General features: G+C 47.3%; 1 protein-coding gene across 10 annotated transcripts in view; it reads right to left on the reverse strand.

The window, feature by feature from the left end:
- LOC106568497 (probable E3 ubiquitin-protein ligase HERC1) overlaps nt 1-23,118 on the reverse strand; it is a 100,379-nt gene that overhangs the window by 16,154 nt on the left and 61,107 nt on the right. For 8 of the 10 annotated variants that reach the window (XM_045692611.1, XM_045692609.1, XM_045692612.1 and 5 more), the window contains 24 exons: nt 21,263-21,390; nt 16,141-16,349; nt 15,589-15,854; nt 15,362-15,414; nt 14,868-15,065; nt 14,419-14,599; nt 13,335-13,599; nt 12,819-13,044; nt 12,361-12,626; nt 11,994-12,121; nt 11,659-11,783; nt 11,176-11,394; nt 10,830-10,957; nt 8,273-8,472; nt 7,094-7,208; nt 6,678-6,809; nt 6,426-6,527; nt 5,969-6,142; nt 4,733-5,026; nt 4,224-4,289; nt 3,481-3,606; nt 3,186-3,324; nt 2,925-3,106; nt 1,136-1,291 (listed from right to left, as the gene is read on the reverse strand). In XM_045692611.1, the coding sequence (XP_045548567.1) occupies nt 1,136-1,291; nt 2,925-3,106; nt 3,186-3,324; nt 3,481-3,606; nt 4,224-4,289; nt 4,733-5,026; nt 5,969-6,142; nt 6,426-6,527; nt 6,678-6,809; nt 7,094-7,208; nt 8,273-8,472; nt 10,830-10,957; nt 11,176-11,394; nt 11,659-11,783; nt 11,994-12,121; nt 12,361-12,626; nt 12,819-13,044; nt 13,335-13,599; nt 14,419-14,599; nt 14,868-15,065; nt 15,362-15,414; nt 15,589-15,854; nt 16,141-16,349; nt 21,263-21,390 (4,078 nt within the window). The remainder of the gene's footprint in view (nt 1-1,135; nt 1,292-2,924; nt 3,107-3,185; nt 3,325-3,480; nt 3,607-4,223; nt 4,290-4,732; nt 5,027-5,968; nt 6,143-6,425; nt 6,528-6,677; nt 6,810-7,093; nt 7,209-8,272; nt 8,473-10,829; nt 10,958-11,175; nt 11,395-11,658; nt 11,784-11,993; nt 12,122-12,360; nt 12,627-12,818; nt 13,045-13,334; nt 13,600-14,418; nt 14,600-14,867; nt 15,066-15,361; nt 15,415-15,588; nt 15,855-16,140; nt 16,350-21,262; nt 21,391-23,118) is intronic. The other 2 variants (XM_045692613.1, XM_045692608.1) reach the window with 2 other exon arrangements.

Consider the following 23,118-nt stretch of genomic DNA (forward strand, 5'->3'; position numbering starts at 1 on the left):
ACAATGGACGTTACCCGCCGTCCGATACAATGGACGTTACCAGTCTGATACGATGGACGTTACCTGTCTGATACGATGGACGTTACCTGTCTGATACGATGGACGTTACCTGTCTGATACGATGGACGTTACCTGTCTGATACGATGGACGTTACCTGTCTGATACGATGGACGTTACCTGTCTGATACGATGGACGTTACCTGTCTGATACGATGGACGTTACCTGTCTGATACGATGGACGTTACCCGTCTGATACGATGGACGTTACCCGTCTGATACGATGGACGTTACCCGTCTGATACGATGGACGTTACCCGTCTGATACGATGGACGTTACCCGTCTGATACGATGGACGTTACCCGTCTGATACGATGGACGTTACCCGTCTGATACGATGGACGTTACCCGTCTGATACGATGGACGTTACCCGTCTGATACGATGGACGTTACCCGTCTGATACGATGGACGTTACCCGTCTGATATGATGGATGTTACCCGTCTGATATGATGGATGTTACCCGTCTGATACGATGGATGTTACCCGTCTGATACGATGGACGTTACCCGTCTGATACGATGGACGTTACCTGTCTGATACGATGGACGTTACCTGTCTGATATGATGGACGTTACCTGTCTGATATGATGGACGTTACCTGTCTGATATGATGGACGTTACCTGTCTGATATGATGGACGTTACCTGTCTGATATGATGGACGTTACCTGTCTGATATGATGGACGTTACCTGTCTGATATGATGGACGTTACCCGTCTGATATGATGGACGTTACCTGTCTGATATGATGGACGTTACCTGTCTGATATGATGGATGTTACCTGTCTGATATGATGGATGTTACCCGTCTGATATGATGGATGTTACCCGTCTGATATGATGGATGTTACCTGTCTGATATGATGGATGTTACCTGTCTGATATGATGGATCTTACCTGTCTTGTTAAGTTCATGTTTTAAGTATCCCTATATTTCTGTTATTAAGGTGCTATCGCTCTGTTATTAGTAGGCCTGCGCAGCAGTCTTGTTGTTGATGGACCTGGCCTGAGTGCAATGGCAACCATGTAGTGTGCCAATACGGTTTAGTATGTCTGATATGACGGATCTTACCTGTCCAATGTGATATCCCTCCAGTGCCGTGACTCTCTCTGGCAGCATCTTGTTGGACGTTGATCTTTGACCCAGACGACCAGAGTCGCCACTACCGAAGGTGAACAGCTTCCCGTCTGCTGTAATCACGGCTGAGTGTTTGAACCCACACGCCAACTGTTGTGTGAAGGAATGATGAATGACAGAGACAGAGAAACTATTCAGGATAAATGAAACCAAGACAACGTCTCCATGCTGGCCTACCACTTAGAATGAAACATCTAATGTAAATACAATGAAGGGTATGCAATCTACAGTAAGAGGGATTCATATAATGTAATTTAACTTCCCAGTAATGTTAGGTGTGACCTGTCAGGTGAGCCTCATCTCCAGTCCTACCCGCACCACCTCCTCATCTCCAGTCCTACCCGCACCACCTCCTCATCTCCAGTCCTACCCGCACCACCTCCTCATCTCCAGTCCTACCCGCACCACCTCCTCATCTCCAGTCCTACCCGCACCGCCTCCTCATCATCTCCAGTCCTACCCGCACCGCCTCCTCATCATCTCCAGTCCTACCCGCACCACCTCCTCATCATCTCCAGTCCTACCCGCACAACCTCCTCATCATCTCCATTCCTACCCGCACCACCTCCTCATCTCCAGTCCTACCCGGACCACCTCCTCATCTCCAGTCCTACCCGCACCACCTCCTCATCATCTCCAGTCCTACCCGCACCACCTCCTCATCATCTCCAGTCCTATCCGCACCACCTCCTCATCTCCAGTCCTACCCGCACTACCTCCTCATCTCCAGTCCTACCCGCACCACCTCCTCATCATCTCCAGTCCTACCCGCACCACCTCCTCATCATCATCTCCAGTCCTACCCGCACTACCTCCTCATCTCCAGTCCTACCCGCACCACCTCATCTCCAGTCCTACCCGCACCACCACCTCATCTCCAGTCCTACCCGCACCACCACCTCATCTCCAGCCTACCCGGACCACCTCCTCATCATCTCCAGTCCTACCCGCACCACCTCCTCATCTCCAGTCCTACCCGCACCACCTCCTCATCTCCAGTCCTACCCGCACCACCACCTCATCTCCAGCCCTACCCGCACCACCACCTCATCTCCATTCCTACCCGCACCACCTCCTCATATCCAGCCCTACCCGCACCACCTCATCATCTCCAGCCCTACCCGCACCACCTCCTCATCTCCAGTCCTACCCGCACCACCTCATCTCCAGTCCTACCCGCACCACCTCATCTCCAGTCCTACCCGCACCACCTCATCTCCAGTCCTACCCGCACCACCACCTCATCTCCAGCCCTACCCGCACCACCACCTCATCTCCATTCCTACACGCACCACCACCTCATCTCCATTCCTACACGCACCACCTCCTCATATCCAGCCCTACCCGCACCACCTCCTCATCTCCAGTCCTACCCGCACCACCTCCTCATCTCCAGTCCTACCCGCACCACCTCCTCATCTCCAGCCCTACCCGCACCACCTCCTCATCTCCAGTCCTACCCGCACCACCTCCTCTACCTGCAGGGCCTCATCTCCAGTCCTACCTGCACCACCTCCTCATCTCCAGTCCTACCTGCACCACCTCCTCTACCTGCAGGGCCTCATCTCCAGTCCTACCTGCACCACCTCCTCATCTCCAGTCCTACCTGCACCACCTCCTCTACCTGCAGGGCCTCATCTCCAGTCCTACCTGCACCACCTCCTCATCTCCAGTCCTACCTGCACCACCTCCTCTACCTGCAGGGCCTCATCTCCAGTCCTACCTGCACAACCTCCTCTCCCTGCAGGGCCTCCACCTGTTTGGGTCGTCTCTGTCTCTCACTGTTCCCATGTCCCAGCTTCCCATAGTCCCCGTCACCCCAGCTGAACACCTCCCCCGTCTCCGTCAGGGCCAGGGAGTGGCCGTCAGAACCGCAAGAGGTCACCAGCTGGGTCACCACGTAGCCTGGGGGGGGGGTCAACAAGGGGGACAGAGGGGTCAAAGGTGTCCAAGGTTAGAGATCAACCTGAGATAAAGATGTTACCTTGTAAGGCTGAGATGACTGTGGGGGTATATAGGTCATCAGAGTTGCCCTGGCCCAGTCTCCCATAGCTACCCTCTCCTACAGCCAGCACCGTACCGTTAGCCTGTACCAGGAATGTACAGTTCTGCCCACACACAACCTGCAGAGAGTAGAGTATCACAGGTCAACAACAGAGACTCTTTGGGCTCAAAATGTAAGAAGTCTAAGAACTATCTGGAGCTGCCTAATCAGAAATGCTCACTACATGTGCTGTAATGAACGTAACCCTGGTGTATTAGTAGGTTATGAACTCTACCTGATGTGTCTGGGACAGAGATGGGGCGATAGTAGGCACCATCAGGTTGGTCCCTGCGTCTGCCAGCTGTCCGTGACGCCCGTTGCCCCACAGAAACACCTGACTCTTCCCTCCCTGCTGCCAGTCCTGTCAAATACGGTAAGAGGAGGTGGGAAAGCCTGTTAAAGTAGCTTCAAGTAGTCTGGTTTCAGATCGCTTTGTCCCGTCTTTCTAACAATGACCAAAACAGTTGGCAAGACAGCATTATTGACACCTTCAAAATGACTAATAAAGGACAGGATATCTTTATGGGAACAGTCATTTATAACACTGAACAGTGTGAACAATAGCTAGTGATACAGCTATATGAACATGAAGTGATGGAGCTGTGTCATGAGGCTGGCCTGGCCCAGGGAGTGGGCTCCCAGAGCTGCTGAGGGTATGTCAAGTGATACAGTAATGACATTAAGACAATAGGATATATGGTTTTACAGACAGAAATCTTACCTCAGGAGATATGGCCTGCATCAGAAATGGCACCCTATTCCCAATATAGTGGACTTCTTTTGACCTGAGCCCTATGTAGGCCCTGGTCAATAGTAGTGCACTATATAGGGAACAGAGCCCTATGTAGGCCCTGGTCAATAGTAGTGCACTATATAGGGAATAGAGCCCTATGTAGGCCCTGGTCAATAGTAGTGCACTATATAGGGCATAGGGTGCCATTTGGGATGCAGGTATGGTATTAGAGACAGAAATCTTACCTCAGGTCTGGTGGTGGCCCAGGACATGAGTTGTTCGTCCATCATGAAGCTCCACTTACTATTGTCCTGAGAAAGAGGAGAGAAGAAAAGAAGAGAAGAAGTAAAGAGAGGTGAAGCAAAGAGAAGAAGAGAAGCGAAGAAGAAAAGTGAAGTGAAGCAAAGCAAAGAAGAGAAGCGACGCGATGAGAAGAAGTGAAGAGATGAGAAGTGAAGAGATGAGAAGAAGTGAAGCGAAGAAGTGAATTGAAGAGAGCGCATCAACAAACTGTGTGAGCTGCCATACATCACAGTAAATGGAAAGATGAACAAATAAAACTACAAGTAAAAAGAAAAACAGTTGAATGAATACCATAATTGGATGGCAGCTAGCCTGTTTCTCCAATAACTCAACCCCACACACTCCCAAGTGCCCTATTCTCTATGCAGTACACACTAATAGGGAATAGGGTTTCATTTCAGACACCATCCTAGTCTGAGGAAGCTACAGGAAGCTTCTCCTTTCTGCTCACCAGGGGCTTGGTGAGTTCTGTGGCTCCTGCCTGCTGGAACTCTGGGACAGTGAAGGATTCTGGGAACGCTGTTCCCCTGGCGATGGCCTCTGCACTCTTCACAGTGGTGGAGAAGGTTTGGAGCCAGCTCCACTCCATGGGGCAGGAGTGTGTGTGGTCGAGGCTGGCAGGGTGGTGGTGGGGGGGTCGGCACGGCCGACACAGGTAGTGTTCCAGGGAAAGACCAACGGTCAGAGAGGCCAGACTCTGGAGGAAGGCACTGTGGACCAACTGGTCACCCGCTGTCACGTGACTCTAGAGAGAGAGAGAAACGCAGACACCACACACACACACAGAGACAGACACCCCACACACACAGAGACAGACACCCCACACACACAGAGACAGACAGACAGACACCCCACACACACAGAGACAGACAGACAGACACCCCACACACACAGAGACAGACAGACACCCCACACACACACACACACACAGACAGAGACCCCACACACACACAGACAGACACCCCACACACACACACAGACAGACACCCCACACACACACAGACAGACGCCCCACACACACACAGACAGACGCTCCACACACACACAGACAGACACCCCACACACACACAGGCAGACACCCCCCACACACAGACACACTAATTAATCCTCAAGATCCAATGAGGTGGAAAAGTACTGTATTAGCCGATGTTCCTTCGGGCTCAATAACCTTGCAGAGAGACGGGACATTTGTCTGTAAATTGGCCTTCAGTTTGTTGAGTTCAGCAGCACTAGCGAAGGCTGTATTATATCCACCAAGCGTTCCCTGTAGTAAAACTTGGATAAAATTGCAGAAAGGCACTTGCAGAAAGGCACTTGCATAAAGTTACAACCTCTGGAATGCACCAAAATCACAAGTTGTCATGCTGGGGCCAAACTAACTAACCAAGTAGATAACTAACCAAGTAGATAACTAAGTAGATAACTAAGTAGATAACTAACCAAGTAGATAATTAACCAAGTAGATAACTAACCAAGTAGATAACTAACCAAGTAGATAACTAACCAAGTAGATAATTAACCAAGTAGCTAACTAACCAAGTAGATAACTAAGTAGATAACTAAGTAGATAACTAAGTAGATAACTAACCAAGTAGATAATTAACCAAGTAGATAACTAACCAAGTAGATAACCCAAGTAGATAACAAACCATGTAGTAAACTGACTAACTAGCTGCACTGTACTAACCCTCTCGTAGCTGTACTGTTCCTGCAGCATTGTGGGAAGTCTCTCCAGGAAGACGGCCATGCAGGGTGCACGGTTCAGACCCAGAATGCCCTGTGTTCTGAGGACGGTGCGGCAGGATGCCAACACGTGGTTCTGGGAGATCCAGTCTGACGTACAGCGGATCAGCAGAGCATCCTGTTGGAGGGGAGGTCAGACATCAGATCCTGTTCATTAAGTCTCTTTCTCAGTCTAAAAAGCTGTCCTCTCATCTCCTCCCCTCTCTTTCAAATGCACTGATCTGAAAGAAGTGACCAAGAGAAAGACAGCCTAATGATGATCTCCCACCATACTGTTTCCACCTGTCAAGTCTGTTCCAATCAGTGGAGATGAAGGGGGAGACGAGAACAGACAAGGACAGGACAGATCGTTAAGAGATAGAGCCTGAGGTCTAATGCAATGAAAGGCATACTGGACTAACCTTTGACCTCCCGGAGCAGGCAGCCACCCCTACATTTGGTATCCAGGTGGTACTGACCACTGAGCCTAGGCCTGTCACCACTGTCTGTAGGATGGAACCATCCTGTAGGAGGGGGGAACCGGGATAAGATTAGAACACACGGCACTGATAACTCCATTATGTTAGCTTTAAGATAATCTTAACTACTGATAACACTGGATATGCAACACAGTGCATTATTAGTAGTGTAGTCTGTCATGCTACAGCTCTCACCTGTAGAGACCAGATGTTGAGTAGTCCTCCTATACCTCCAGACACCAGGGCCAGACCACTGGGGCAGAACGACAGGGTCTTCACCGCTGTGATGTGACCACTCAGTCTGAACACACACTTGGCACTGCCACGCTAGGGAGGCCAAACGCCACATAGATCAGGACACAGTGAATAAAAGAGTAACTGGAATTGAATTGACAAATACAATAGTTATTAGAAGAATCCAAAAGGATAAGAAGAAGAATAGAATAATAGAAAATGAGGAAGTTCTGTTCCCCCACAAAGACAACTGACAATATTCTACTTCCCATTTAGGTGTCATGGAGGAAATGAGGGGAAGAAAGGAGACATAACCGAAGCCGCTTATCTCAGTCATAACTGAGCGCTACAGAACACACTGACTGTACTGTACTGACCTTGATGCCACTGTTGTTCTCCTGACTGGATGAGCTGCCCAGGAACTTAGGAACGGACACATTAGTGCCCCCTTGTGGCAGCGTCCACACATTCAGAAGACCATTCTGGCTCCCTCTAAAAACACAGAGGAAATACAGGGAATAACTGAATCTAATGTCTACTCAGTGTACACAGCTCACACTCTCCCCGTATTCCCTGGTACTCACGCTCTCCCCGTATTCCCTGGTACTCACGCTCTCCCCTTATTCCCTGGTACTCACGCTCTCCCCTTATTCCCTGGTACTCACGCTCTCCCCTTATTCCCTGGTACTCACGCTCTCCCCTTATTCCCTGGTACTCACACTCTCCCCTTATTCCCTGGTACTCACGCTCTCCCCTTATTCCCTGGTACTCACACTCTCCCCTTATTCCCTGGTACTCACACTCTCCCCTTATTCCCTGGTACTCACGCTCTCCCCTTATTCCCTGGTACTCACACTCTCCCCTTATTCCCTGGTACTCACGCTCTCCCCTTATTCCCTGGTACTCACGCTCTCCCCTTATTCCCTGGTACTCACGCTCTCCCCTTATTCCCTGGTACTCACGCTCTCCCCTTATTCCCTGGTACTCACGCTCTCCCCTTATTCCCTGGTACTCACGCTCTCCCCGTATTCCCTGGTACTCACGCTCTCCCCTTATTCCCTGGTACTCACGCTCTCCCCTTATTCCCTGGTACTCACGCTCTCCCCTTATTCCCTGGTACTCACGCTCTCCCCTTATTCCCTGGTACTCACGCTCTCCCCTTATTCCCTGGTACTCACGCTCTCCCCTTATACCCTGGTACTCACGCTCTCCCCTTATTCCCTGGTACTCACGCTCTCCCCTTATTCCCTGGTACTCACGCTCTCCCCTTATACCCTGGTACTCACGCTCTCCCCTTATTCCCTGGTACTCACGCTCTCCCCTTATACCCTGGTACTCACGCTCTCCCCTTATACCCTGGTACTCACACTCTCCCCTTATACCCTGGTACTCACACTCTCCCCTTATTCCCTGGTACTCACACTCTCCCCTTATTCCCTGGTACTCACACTCTCCCCTTATTCCCTGGTACTCACACTCTCCCCTTATTCCCTGGTACTCACACTCTCCCCTTATTCCCTGGTACTCACACTCTCCCCTTATTCCCTGGTACTCACACAGCCATCATAAGGCGTGGTTCGGGACCTCTGCCTGGCAGTGGGCACCACTCGGCCGTGTTGACGGTGCCTGTGTGGAACAGGGAGTGGAGGGTGATCCAGGTGCCTCCCGCCCGCCCCCAGATCTTCACCACCTCAGAGCGGCCCGTGGAGAGGAGGAGGTGACCCGTGGGGTCCCAGCGCAGGATGCTGACACTCTCCTGGAGAGAGGTAGGGGAGATTGCAAGAGAGAGAGAGAGAGAGAGAGAGAGAGAGAGAGAGAGAGAGAGAGAGAGAGAGAGAGAGAGAGAGAGAGCGAGAGAGCGAGAGAGCGAGAGAGCGAGAGAGAGAGAGAGGAGGGAGAGAGATGGGGGAGAGAGATGGGGGAGAGAGAGAGACGTGAGGAGGGCCGGCTACATCAGGTAAACGGATAATTCTGAATGAATTTGACAAATGTTTTGCTTGCAATCTTGGATTTCCTGGATGTGTTGATTTTCAGCTTAGTTTGCTGAATTGAAATAATTTACTGTATTTTCAAGTATTCATTGATGACACGTTGCATCACATTGTTTTGAACTTTTGTTTTAGGACTGATGACCAGCTGAACATTCTACTCAATGTATCCTCATTGGGCGCTGGTGAACATTTGGTCTAGAGTGCCTTCCTGTGGCTTGAAAATAAGATGACATTTCTAAAAGCAAATAAACGAAGCAAAAAAAGAAATGTCCCTTTTTCAGGACCCTGTCTTTCAAAGATAATTCGTAAAAATCCAAATAACTTCACAGATCTTCAATGTAAAGTGTTTAAACACTGTTTCCCATGCTTGTTCAATGAACCATAAGCAATTAATGAACATGCACGTGTGGAACGGTCGTTAAGACTCAACAGCTTACAGACGGTAGGCAATTAAGGTCAAAGTTATGAAAACTTAGGACACTAAAGAGGCCTTTCTACTGACTCTGAAAAATACCAAAAGAAAGATGCCCAGGGTCCCTGCTCATCTGCGTGAACGTGCCTTAGGCATGCTGCAAGGAGGCATGAGGACTGCAGATGTGGCCAGGGCAATGAATTGCATTGTCCGTACTGTGAGACGCCTAAGACAGCGCTACAGGGAGACAGGACGGACAGCTGATCATCCTCGCAGTGGCAGACCACGTGAAACAACATCTGCACAGGATCGGTACATCCGAACATCACACCTGCGGGACAGGTACAGGATGGCAACAACAACTGCCCGAGTTACACCAGGAACGGACAATCCCTCCATCAGTGCTCAGACTGTCCGCAATAGGCTGAGAGAGGCTGGACTGAGGGCTTGTAGGCCTGTTGTAAGGCAGGTCCTCACCAGACATCACCGGCAACAACGTTGCCTATGGGCACAAACCCACGGTCGCTGGACCAGACAGGACTGGCAAAAAGTGATTTTCACTTACGAGTCGCGGTTTTGTCTCACCAGGGGTCATGGTCGGATTCATGTTTATCGTCGAAGGAATGAGTGTTACACCGAGGCCTGTACTCTGGAGCGGGATTGATGTGGAGGATCCGTCATGGTCTGGGGCAGTGTGTCACAGCATCATTGGACTGAGCTTGTTGTCATTGCAGGCAATCTCAACGCTGTGCGTTACAGGGAAGACATCCTCCTCCCTCATGTGGTACCCTTCCTGCAGGCTCATCCTGACATGACCCTCCAGCATGACAATGCCACCAGCCATACTGCTCGTTCTGTGCGTGATTTCCTGCAAGACAGGAATGTCAGTGTTCTGCCATGGCCAGCGAAGAGCCCGGATCTCAATCCCATTGAGCACTTCTGGGACCTGTTGGATCGGAGGGTGAGAGCTAGGGCCATTCCCCGCAGAAATGTCCAGGAACTTGCAGGTGCCTTGGTGGAAGAGTGGGGTAACATCTCACAGCTAGAACTGGCAAATCTGGTGCAGTCCATAAGGAGGAGATGCACAGCAGTACTTAATGCAGCTGGTGGCCACACCAGATACTGACTGTTACTTTTGATTTTGACCTCCCCTTTCTTCAGGGACACATTATTCCATTTCTGTTAGTCACATGTCTGTGGAACTTGTTCAGTTTATGTCTCAGTTGTTGAATCTTGTTATGTTCATACAAATATTTACAAATGTTAAGTTTGCTGAGTTTAATTAGTAGAAAACCCTTTTGTCATCATTTTGATGTTGCCAGATTGACTTTAGTATAACACTGGCTAGCTAGCTAAGATTGAGAGGAGACCTACAGATTTTAGCTAGCTAATGTTAGCATTGCTGGCTATTTTTGACAAACTTTGCTAGCTAATTACATAGCCAACTGTCTAAAGTAAATTTGACAACATGATGATGATGGCAAAGTTGTTTCCTACTCAATTTGCGCCTAATTTGCAATCGTGTCATATTCCCAAGCCCATATAGTGTAAATTAAACGAAAGAGTCATTAGCCCCCATTCTACTTTAGGACATGGCTGCAGCGTCTGTAGAACGTTGATAACAATGGTAACGACGTGACCGAGTTGGTTAAAGAGTGGCCTGTAAATTACTATACAATTATATGGATGTAAAAGTCTGTGTTGACTTACAGGGAAGGCAGACAGTAGTAGGGGTTGTTCAGTCTCGTAGGATCCAGCGGTAGCCAGTAGGATCTTCCCATCAGGGTAACCCACAGCAAAGGGCTTGTCCACACTGTGCCACACCACACACTGAGGAGCTGGGAGGGGAGCGAGAGGAGCAAGATATCACACAGCAAGCAGTCCATGACCACTGAGAACACTACTTATTGACCAATTTGTCATAAACAAAGCCATTTCTGACTTAATGGCAACTTGGCTTGTTGTGGCTGCTGGCAGCTATATTTGACCACTTGCTTCCTCTATATAATAATAATTAAAAATAGATCAGCAGTCAGTCAGTATAAATGTAACTCACATTCTTTCCTGTGGCAGCGGGTGAGCTCTGTGCTCTCAATGGTGAAGTCTTCAGTGACCTGCAGCCAGCAGAGGGATCCGTCCAGACGGCCCACCAACAGGCTTTCTGGCTGGGCATCCTTCCCGGCGATGCCCCCCTGGGAGGGGAAGGGGCTGGAGGTCTGCACCCAGGAGAGGGCTGTCACCCAGGACGGCTGGGCCTCCACGTGGCCCTGGGCTCCTGAATGAACCACAACAGAGAGATTATAAATGAATGATAAAGTTTGGGATTATTTTAATTTAAAAAGACCATTGATCAGAATCTCAGATAAGATACATATTTAATGCTTTCAACATATGAAATGAAGAGCAACGGAAAACCTTTTTTTTTTGCCAAGCTTTCGGTCCCGGTTGACCTTCATCGGAGCGTCCGAACATATGAAAACACAGCTGAACGACACACACATTGTTAAAAGGTTTGAGGACCAGTTACTACTGTACATACCGTTGACAGTCCAGATGTTGATGATCTTGTTTTGGAAGGCAGCGAGGAGGGTACCTCCAGAGCTCCAGTAGACAGGAGACACCAGGTGAGCTCCACCTGCTGCCTCAGAGCTCCGTCTGTCATCACTGGGGGAGTAGGACAGGATTGGCTTTTAGCTCTACTCCCAACAGCACCACATCTTTCATGTCCCTGTTCCAATACTTTAGAAATGCATCCTTCTTTTCAACCTTGGTTGCATTGGTGGAAGTAATAAGGTGGTAACCTTGTATTGACATGAGCTGTGCTTACCTCAAGGAAACTAAGAAGGATGCATTTCTGAATTAATGTTCCCTCACCTGATGCTACAGGAGTGTGTGCACTGCAGGTCAGCAGTGTTCTGGTTGACGTCCCACAGTCTGACTGTCCCGTCCTGAGCTCCAGTGGCCAACAGACCCTGCTCATTGTTCCAAGTACAGCTAGTCACCTTCAACAACAACCGGGTCAACATCAGTATCCAACAAACAGGAACTGATCATAGGAACCTCATTAGTAAGCGTCACTTTCACAAGGGCTTTTTCAATTCGTCTTTCCTCTCTCCTCAAACCCAATTGGAAGAGATGGTCAAAAGGTCCCTCCCCTCGGACCATCTCCTTCAATGCGTTTTGAGAAGGATGTGAGGAGAGAGGATATGAATATTTGAGCCTGAGTATCTTTGTCCCGTACCCTGCCGTGATGTCCCTCTAGCTTCTTCAGAGGACACTTTCTCAGGTCTCCAGCCATGTCGCTATAGGTCTGAGGCCGGATGGGGTTGTCCCTCTCTGAGGCTGCCAGGGCCTGGACCAGCTGCTGGGCTGCCCACTGACGGTGTTTACTAGTCAGCCTGGCAGACAGGGCACAGGCTGCCAGGGCGTTGGCCAGCTCCAGAGGGCCCACTCTCGCCCCCACCTGGGGAGGTGGTACTGCAGCAGATGGGCTACCAGCGTCTGGACCTGGACCAATCGGGGGAAACGCAACAGCCGTCATGAGGTAGCACCAACCAATCAAACCGCTCTACAGGGTTGTGTCCAGTAGGGGGGAAATGCTACAGAGTGCAATGTGGATGTACTACCTGAAAAATATGTACCTTACCAAACACAACAACTTATTCTGTGACTTTGGCATAAAAAGTACCTTCCTCTCACCTTTAGACTCGTGCTGCTCGGTAACGGTTCTGTCTGGAGAATAGCGGTAGCGGATGCCCTTCTCTGTGAGCAGGGAGACCAGACTCTGTGTGACCAGGAAGGTGGGAGGTGTGAGGGGTGTGACATCTTGTTGTGGCGCCCTCTTCAGGGTGGAGGTCAGGCGAACTCTCTGTGCAGGATCACTGATGGCACCAAGGTTCATCCCTGTGGCAGCTGCCATCAGATCCTACACCGGACCAAGGGGTGACATTAGTGTAAGTAGAGAAAGATTAGTTACAAGAGCACCATATATTCTACAGACGGTGATGGAAAAAGGTGGACACCAAGGTTGGGGTCAATTCCAGAAGAAAACCGAAATTCCATATCCTGCCGACTACGCCAAATGTAAGACATGCTGGAGACAACTAAAATTGGAGTTGAAATTTGAAGTTTACTTCCTGAATTGAAATGGAATTACCCCAACCTTGGTAGACAGTCTAAGACATATGGAGCCAGTCAGAGTACAGACTCACACACCTGAGTGCAGATGTCCACCAGCTCCCTGTATGCTGTGGGACTGTGCGAGACCAGGCTGCCTATAGCTGAGCTAAGGAAGGAGAGGAAGGCAGAGCTGCTTCTCTCTGTAGCCCCACCACAGCCTCTGCTACCCCCTGCTACCCCTTGCTGGTCAACACTGGTATGGACCCGGCCTGCCGCCGCCAGGCACATCAGACGCACCAGGATACGGATGTCTGCCAGGCCCAAGCCCTCCAGACCACTAGAGGCACTGCACACTGACACACTGGGCAAGAGAGGGAGAGAAGTATAAAGAAAGAGAAAGTAGAGATGCAGGGAGGGAGGGGAGGAAAGATAGATGTGTGATATGAGGGGAACACAATTGTATTCTGATTTTCCACACAAAAGCCCTGTAGTTTTCTACAGTAACAGATCACAGCCCTGCAGTGTTCTATAGTAACAGATCACAGCCCTGCAGTGTTCTACAGTAACAGATTACAACCCTGCAGTGTTCTACAGTAACAGATTACAACCCTGTAGAGTTCTACAGTAACAGATTACAACCCTGTAGAGTTCTACAGTAACAGATTACAACCCTGTAGAGTTCTACAGTAACAGATTACAACCCTGTAGAGTTCTACAGTAACAGATCACAGCCCTGCAGTGTTCTACGGTAACACATTGCAGCCTTGTAGAGTTCTACAGGTAACTGATTACAACCTAGCTTTGTAGTGTTCTAACACTGAGCCATCAACCATAACATATGATCTGTAACATTTTAAAACCAGTTTATCACTAGAACAACGGCACAGGAATTGTTTGATGAAAACTCTGACATTTGGCCTGTCAGAAAAACAATAACAGAAGCTTACAGCTCACTGTTTTCAGACCAATTTAAATGGTTTCATAAGACTAACAAAACAACGTTGTGGGTGAAATAAGGAAGTTCTCAGTAGCAAATGTGTATTGAAATACCTCATCAGAGGAGGAGCCTGGAATGTAAGCACTGTACAGTGAATGGAATATGTTGTTGATGGACTCTCTGAACATTAGGCTACCCCACATTGTGAGATATCGATCCAATTAAACAAAGCAACCAACCAACCTAGAGGATGTTTGGGAGAGTGCTCTCATCACCATGCTGTATGCCAGTAGTATCTGGGCTGTAGAGGTGACTCTCCTTAGAGCCTGTAGTCTGTCCTGAGGGTCTCTCAGCGATGCAGCCTGCTCCCCCAGAGTCAGAGGACTGGAGGAACCTAACCCCTTAGTGTCAGTGCTGACCACACCTGTATACCAGAGATACACAATACATTACAACATCTGTGTGAGCATTTCAACATATTTCACAGAATTTGAGCTGTATGTTTGCATTAGTTTGAAACCTTCCCATGAATTCTCTGGTTTCTTTCAGAAATCCCAGTTGAGGAATTGGAGGATTTCCTTGGAGCTTATTTCCCGTTGACTCCAGAAATTCTCCAACCATGGAGTTTTGGTACAATTTGGGGATTCTGCAACCCTAGTTTGCTGCATAATGCTGTATGTGAAGTACAGTACCTTTCTGGATCAGGGACCCGTCAGGGTTACTGGTGCTGTTGACCAGCGCTCCCAGCGGGTCGTTCTCTGTGAAGGGGATGGGGTCTGGCAACAGCTTCTTCTCACTCAGACCCAGAGGCCTCAGCAACACCCCAAAGTCCTCCAGCCCAGTCAGCCGGTCTGGGTCAGAGTCATCTAGCGGGCCCAGCTCCCAGTCTTCTGGGTGAGAGAAGCAGATATCTTCATGAGTCATCTTTTTATTTATTTTAAATGTATTTATTCATATTTTCATTTAACCTTTATTTAAGACCCTTGAGGTTAGAAACCTCTTTTGTGAGGGGGACCTGGATATGATTCACCAGATGATTCACTGTCTCCGAGCACATGGTGATTTTATTATAAGAAAACATTGATTCACTGAGGCATAAGTCAATAATAAGAGGTCAAGGGAGTCACTTAAACATATGATTCACAGAGCAGAAGAAACCGTAACAAATAGAGGGTCAAATCCTTACCATCGGAGGTGCTGTCCAGTCGTCCAATTAAATCAGAAGCAAGCCCTTTCATTCTGAGGAGAGAAGAACAGTATGCCTGGGAGTAACTGACAGACTCAACTGTTGTAGTACTTTTAACAAGCATATACAGTGTTACTATGCAGCTCCAAGGACTATGAAAAAGAGCATATGTGTGTGACTCCTGCACAAAAAGGCATTCTTAAGCATAAAGTGTATTTCTTACTCACCGGTCATGTTTGGATCCAATCTCCCCTAGGTTAGCTGCCAGGTACTTCTCTCTACAGGTGCTACAAAGCAGGTAGTAAGGGCTACCGGACCCACACTCCCCTCCGAACCACCCGTCCACGTATGCCCCGGTGGAGCGGTACCCTCGCCGCCCAGCGCTCTGGCCACAGCCCGGGTGATGCCTCTTCATGTGGTTGTTGAACTGCAGAGTCAGGGTGTTACACAGATCACACTGTACCATGTCATGGGGCTGGTGCTCCTCGCCCCCCTGAGGGAAACAACAACCATATCAACTGGACCGAACCAGGGCTGGGATCAATTCAACTTTTACAGTTACCTGCCTGAAATTGACTGATTTGAAATGGAATTGATTCCAACCCTGACCTAAACCTTTTTTTCCAGTCCTATTGTACTGTTTGCTCTTTTTAACGAAGGCCGTTGGGCGGCCAAAACATCATGTTTTTAACCTAAACGTCATGTTTTTAACCTAAACGTCATGTTTTTAACCTAAACGTCATGTTTAGGTTCCCGGATCTGTGATTGTGATGTAGTACCTCGACCATCCAGAGGGTGTCTCTCTCCGAGCTGATGAACTCTCTAAACTGTAGCTCCTCGTAGGGCTCTTCATGGTAGGGGTCATCCATGTACCCCAACTCTGACTCCTCCTCAGCAGCGAAGGGGTGCGTCTCTGCCCGCTCCGGCCACTCAGACACCCCTGGGTCCTGCCTGTACAGCGGTGGGATGGGGTTGGGGGATGGAGAGTCTGGATGAAGAAAGGATAGTGGTGGAAATATAGTAGGTTAGCAAGAAGAAAAGAGTCACAATGAACAGTACATGACTGTCTCTGAATAGTCTTTTCCTCCTTCTTTATTTACACTTAAAAAGACAGATAGCTGCCCAGAGGATAACATATGAAGGACAGATAGCTGCCCAGAGGATAACATATGAAGGACAGATAGCTGCCCAGAGGATAACATATGAAGGACAGATAGCTGCCCAGAGGATAACATATGAAGGACAGATAGCCCCCCCAGAGGATAACATATGAAGGACAGATAGCTGCCCAGAGGATAACATGTGAAGGACAGATAGCCCCCCCAGAGGATAACATGTGAAGGACAGATAGCTGCCCAGAGGATAACATGTGAAGGACAGATAGCCCCCCCAGAGGATAACATGTGAAGGACAGATAGCTGCCCAGAGGATAACATGTGAAGTACAGATAGCCCCCAATTAAGACAGATAGCTGCCCAGAGGATAACATATGAAGGACAGATAGCTGCCCAGAGGATAACATATGAAGGACAGATAGCTGCCCAGAGGATAACATATGAAAGACAGATAGCTGCCCAGAGGATAACATATGAAGGACAGATAGCTGCCCAGAGGATAACATATGAAGGACAGATAGCTGCCCAGAGGATAACATATGAAGGACAGATAGCTGCCCAGAGGATAACATGTGAAGGACAGATAGCTGCCCAGAGGATAACATGTGAAGGACAGATAGCTGCCCAGAGGATAACATGTGAAGGACAGATAGCTGCCCAGAGGATAACATGTGAAGGACAGATAGCTGCCCAGAGGATAACATGTGAAGGACAGATAGCTGCCCAGAGGATAACATGTGAAGGACAGATAGCTGCCCCAGAGGATAACATATGAAGGACAGATAGCCCCCCCAGAGGATAACATATGAAGGACAGATAGCTGCCCAGAGGATAACATGTGAAAGACAGATAGCTGCCCAGAGGATAACATATGAAGGACAGATAGACCCCCAGAGGATAACATATGAAGGACAGATAGCTGCCCAGAGGATAACATGTGAAGGACAGATAGCTGCCCAGAGGATAACATGTGAAGGACAGATAGCCGCCCAGAGGATAACATGTGAAGGACAGATAGCTGCCCAGAGGATAACATATGAAGGACAGATAGCTGCCCAGAGGATAACATGTGAAGGACAGATAGCCGCCCAGAGGATAACATGTGAAGGACAGATAGCTGCCCAGAGGATAACATGTGAAGGACAGATAGCTGCCCAGAGGATAACATGTGAAGGACAGATAGCTGCCCAGAGGATAACATGTGAAGGACAGATAGCCCCCCAGAGGATAACATGTGAAGGACAGATAGCCCCCCCAGAGGATAACATGTGAAAGACAGATAGCCCCCCCCAGAGGATAACATATGAAGGACAGATAGCCCCCCCAGAGGATAACATATGAAAGACAGATAGCCCCCCCAGAGGATAACATATGAAGGACAGATAGCCCCCCCAGAGGATAACATGTGAAAGACAGATAGCCCCTCCAGAGGATAACATGTGAAGGACAGATAGCTGCCCCAGAGGATAACATGTGAAGGACAGATAGCTGCCCAGAGGATAACATACAGTTGAAGTCGGAAGTTTACATACACTTAGGTTGGTGTCATTAAAACTTGTTTTTCAACCACTCCACAAATGTATTGTTAACAAACTATAGTTTTGGCAAGTAGGTTAGGACATCTACTTTGTGCATGACACAAGTCATTTTCCAACAATTGTTTACAGACAGATTATTTCACTTAATCACAATTCCAGTGGGTCAGAAGTTTACATACACTAAGTTGACTGTGCCTTTAAACAACTTGAAAAATTCAAGAAAATTATGTCATGGCTTTAGAAGCTTCTGATAGGCTAATTGACATAATTTGAGTCAATTGGAGGTTTACCTGTGGATGTATTTCAAGGCCTACCTTCAAACTCAGCAATTTCCAAACCTCTGAAGGTACCACGTTCATCTGTACAAACAATAGTACGCAAGTATAAACACCATGGGACCACGCAGCCGTCGTTCTGCCCCTGAACAAGGCAGTTAGCCCACTGTTCTTAGGCCGTCATTGAAAATAAGAATTTCTTCTTAACTGTCTTGCCTAGTTAAATAAATGTAAAATAATAAAATACAGCTCAGGAAGGAGACACGTTCTGTCTCCTAGAGATGAACGTACTTTGGTGCAAAAAGTGCAAATCAATCCCAGAACAACAGCAAAGGACCTTGTGAAGATACTGGAGAAAACAGGTACAAAAGGTATCTATATCCACAGTAAAACGAGTCCTATATCGACATAACCTGAAAGGCCGCTCAGCAAGGAAGAAGCCACTGCTCCAAAACCGCCATAAAAAAGCCAGACTACGGTTTGCAACTGCACATGGGGACAAAGATCGTACTTTTTGGAGAAATGTCCTCTGGTCTGATGAAACAAAAATAGAACTGTTTGGCCATAATGACCATCGTTATGTTTGGAGGAAAAAGGGGGAGGCTTTCAAGCCGAAGAACACCATCCCAACTGTGAAGCACGGGGGTGGCAGCATCATGTTGTGGGGGTGCTTTGCTGCAGGAGGGACTGGTGCACTTCACAAAATAGATGGCATCATGAGGCAGGAAAATTATGTGGCTATATTGAAGCAACATCTCAAGACATCAGTCAGGAAGTTAAAGCTTGGTTGCAAATGGGTCTTCCAAATGGACAATGACCCCAAGCATACCTCCAAAGTTGTGGCAAAATGGTTTAAGGACAACAAAGTCAAGGTATTGGAGTGGCCATCACAAAGCCCTGACCTCAATCCAATAGAAAACTTGTGGGCAGAACTGAAAAAGCACGTGTGAGCAAGGAGGCCTACAAACCTGACTCAGTTACACCAGCTCTGTCAGAAGGAATGGGCCAAAATTCACCCAACTTATTGTGGGAAGCTTGTTGAAGGCTACCCAAAACATTTGACCCAAGTTAAACAATTTAAAGGCAATGCTACCCAAATACTAATTGAGTGTATGTAAACTTCTGAACCACTGGGAATGTGATGAAAGAAATAAAAGCTGAAATAAATAATTCTCTCTAATATTATTCTGACATTTCACATTCTGAAAATAAAGTGGTGATCCTAACTGAGGTAAGACGGGGACCTTTGAACTTAAACTTTTTTTTAATGCGTTGTGGAACGTGAACTTTCATGTGCCTTAATAACAAACTTGTATGCCATCTGTAAATACAAATAACATTGTTCAATTATGAGCCTAGTTGGTTTAGCCACGGAAAAAGCGGGAAACCTTCCCGCTAGCCATGATTGGTTAAGATAATGAGTGGGCTGGACATGCCGCGAGATGAGTTCAGATTGGTCTGCCATGTAGCACACTTCTCTCTATAACATGAGCTAATCAGTATGTGTCGGTAATAATTTCTAACGCAGCTTTTTTGAAAGATATCACGTAGTAGAACTGCATAAGTATTGCTCTCCACTTTCTGGAAGACCGAGTTTTGAAATCAGTAGAATTAGAGTATGATAGCTAAGGAGATGGAGAAAATTCTGGTGTTTGATTGCAAATATGCAGACGGAGTCGAAAAGAGAACACAGAAGGCTCCGGATTACATCTTCAAACTAAGGGGCATCCATGGCATCCATGACAGAGAGGGAGAAGCGTCCATCCATGTATACGGGTAAGAGAGTCTAACTAGCTACATTTTCAGATATTACACGTTTCTAATTTTGTCAGAAAGTAGTTTTCCTTTCAAGGTAAAGTGTACTGTTAGCTAGCATGCTAACGTTACATGAATGATCTGTGTAGTAATATTATTTGTCTCTCAGAGCCATTTGCATTGCTAGTTAGAGCCTAATGTTAGCTAGCTAACATTGACCCTGGTTGGTTAGCTTCCTGCAGATTCATGCAGGCTAGTAACGTTATGAGTTTATGGTTCATTGTTTAGCTAGCTAGCAACATGTAAACAAAAGTCTCCACTATGCAAGTAACTATTTCAATAGAATGTTTATGATGTCACTGCGACAACTGTCTATAGACGTAGCTGGTAAATTCGCTCTGGCAATCTGATCCGATTTCAGAGCACTCTCATCTGAGGGTGCCAGAGCGCAGAATAATTGACGAATTTACAAATGCTCAACACCTGTTGAATATGGTCGGTGTCAGTAAACTTTGGCCAAAAAATGTGTAATTATATTGTTGCCAGTAGCACAGTTGCAGTCACCAATGCTCTGGATAACATAAAAACAGCCTTACCAGCTCTGCTGGGACTAGTAAAATGGTCAGTTCTCTAATTTGTGTCTGGAAGTAACTAGCAAGCAAGCCAACGTTAGCCAGTCAGCTTGGGTGCTTGACTGCTGTTAGGTCAGAACGCTCGGATCAAACCTACTTTTCGGGCCAGAGCGTCCAGTGAGTGCTCCGAGAGCGAAACGCTCAGAATTTACGAACGGCCAATCTGACAACGCTCTTAGTTTACTAATGCCCAGAGCGCACTCAGGCACTCCTGATTAAATTTACGAACACACCCGTAGTATAAACCAGGCTTTAGTCTTAAAATCTTTGGATGTTTAGTACATAGCCTCACATATGAATCCTTAAAGAGGATAACGTATGAAAGCATTGTACTGCACTTTGCTTAATGCCCCTCAATCCACACAGAATCCTTTCCTAACACCAGCAAGGCAGAGTTGTCTGCATACAGCAGGAGTTTACATTTCACTGCTGCTGGAATTTCATTTACATGTAACAGGAACAGTAGAGGTCCTAGTATGAGCCCAGAGGGACACCACATGATATCCCCTTAGAATCCAATCAATGTCACAGACAGAGAGCTTCAGGTCAGCTACCCAAATATCTTCCTGTTGGAGGTTGTGCTGACCTGCTCTCCTAAAGGAGGTTCTGTGCCCCAAGCTGGAGCGCTGGCGTCTGGCCGGGGGAGGCCTGTTCCTGGTCAGGTGGACATCTAGGAAGTTCTCCCTCTCCACCAGGTCTAGGCCCGCCAGCAGACTGCAACACAATAACATAACAGTAACTAATCTTCCAACTCAACCAAGCCAACACAATCTTTGTTTCTGTGAATAATCTATTGATCTCAATCTCTCGAACTGATTTACGTCTTGAATTTTTCTTGAAACAATTATATTGAATTTATGGCTGATTAATCGACACAGCTCTACTACCCTTTAATAACTCATAGCTGACTAATCGACACAGCTCTACTACCCTTAATACTCATAGCTGATTCATCAACACAGCTCTACTACCCTTAATAACTCATAGCTGATTCATCAACACAGCTCTACTACCCTTAATAACTCATAGCTGATTCATCAACACAGCTCTACTACCCTTAATAACTCATAGCTGATTCATCAACACAGCTCTACTACCCTTAATAACTCATAGCTGATTCATCGACACAGCTCTACTACCCTTAATAACTCATAGCTGATTCATCGACACAGCTCTACTACCCTTAATAACTCATAGCTGATTCATCGACACAGCTCTACTACCCTTAATAACTCATAGCTGATTCATCGACACAGCTCTACTACCCTTAATAACTCATAGCTGATTCATCGACACAGCTCTACTACCCTTAATAACTCATAGCTGATTCATCGACACAGCTCTACTACCCTTAATAACTCATAGCTCATTCATCGACACAGCTCTACTACCCTTAATAACTCATAGCTGATTCATCGACACAGCTCTACTACCCTTAATAACTCATAGCTGATTCATCGACACAGCTCTACTACCCTTAATAACTCATAGCTGATTCATCGACACAGCTCTACTACCCTTAATAACTCATAGCTGATTCATCGACACAGCTCTACTACCCTTAATAACTCATAGCTGATTCATCGACACAGCTCTTCTACCCTTAATAACTCATAGCTGATTCATCGACACAGCTCTACTACCCTTAATAACTCATAGCTGATTCATCGACACAGCTCTTCTACCCTTAATAACTCATAGCTGATTCATCGACACAGCTCTACTACCCTTAACTCATAGCTGATTCATCGACACAGCTCTACTACCCTTAATAACTCATAGCTGATTCATCGACACAGCTCTACTACCCTTAATAACTCATAGCTGATTCATCGACACAGCTCTACTACCCTTAATAACTCATAGCTGATTCATCGACACAGCTCTACTACCCTTAATAACTCATAGCTGATTCATCGACACAGCTCTACTACCCTTAATAACTCATAGCTGATTCATCGACACAGCTCTACTACCCTTAATAACTCATAGCTGATTCATCGACACAGCTCTACTACCCTTAATAACTCATAGCTGATTCATCGACACAGCTCTACTACCCTTAATAACTCATAGCTGATTCATCGACACAGCTCTACTACCCTTAATAACTCATAGCTGATTCATCGACACAGCTCTACTACCCTTAATAACTCATAGCTGATTCATCGACACAGCTCTACTACCCTTAATAACTCATAGCTGATTCATCGACACAGCTCTACTACCCTTAATAACTCATAGCTGATTCATCGACACAGCTCTACTACCCTTAATAACTCATAGCTGATTCATCGACACAGCTCTACTACCTTTAATAACTCATAGCTGATTCATCGACACAGCTCTACTACCCTTAATAACTCATAGCTGATTCATCGACACAGCTCTACTACCCTTAATAACTCATAGCTGATTCATCGACACAGCTCTACTACCCTT

Source organism: Salmo salar, chromosome ssa13 (genome assembly GCF_905237065.1).
Source record: "Salmo salar chromosome ssa13, Ssal_v3.1, whole genome shotgun sequence".
In the NCBI taxonomy this organism is placed as follows: Eukaryota; Metazoa; Chordata; class Actinopteri; order Salmoniformes; family Salmonidae; genus Salmo; species Salmo salar.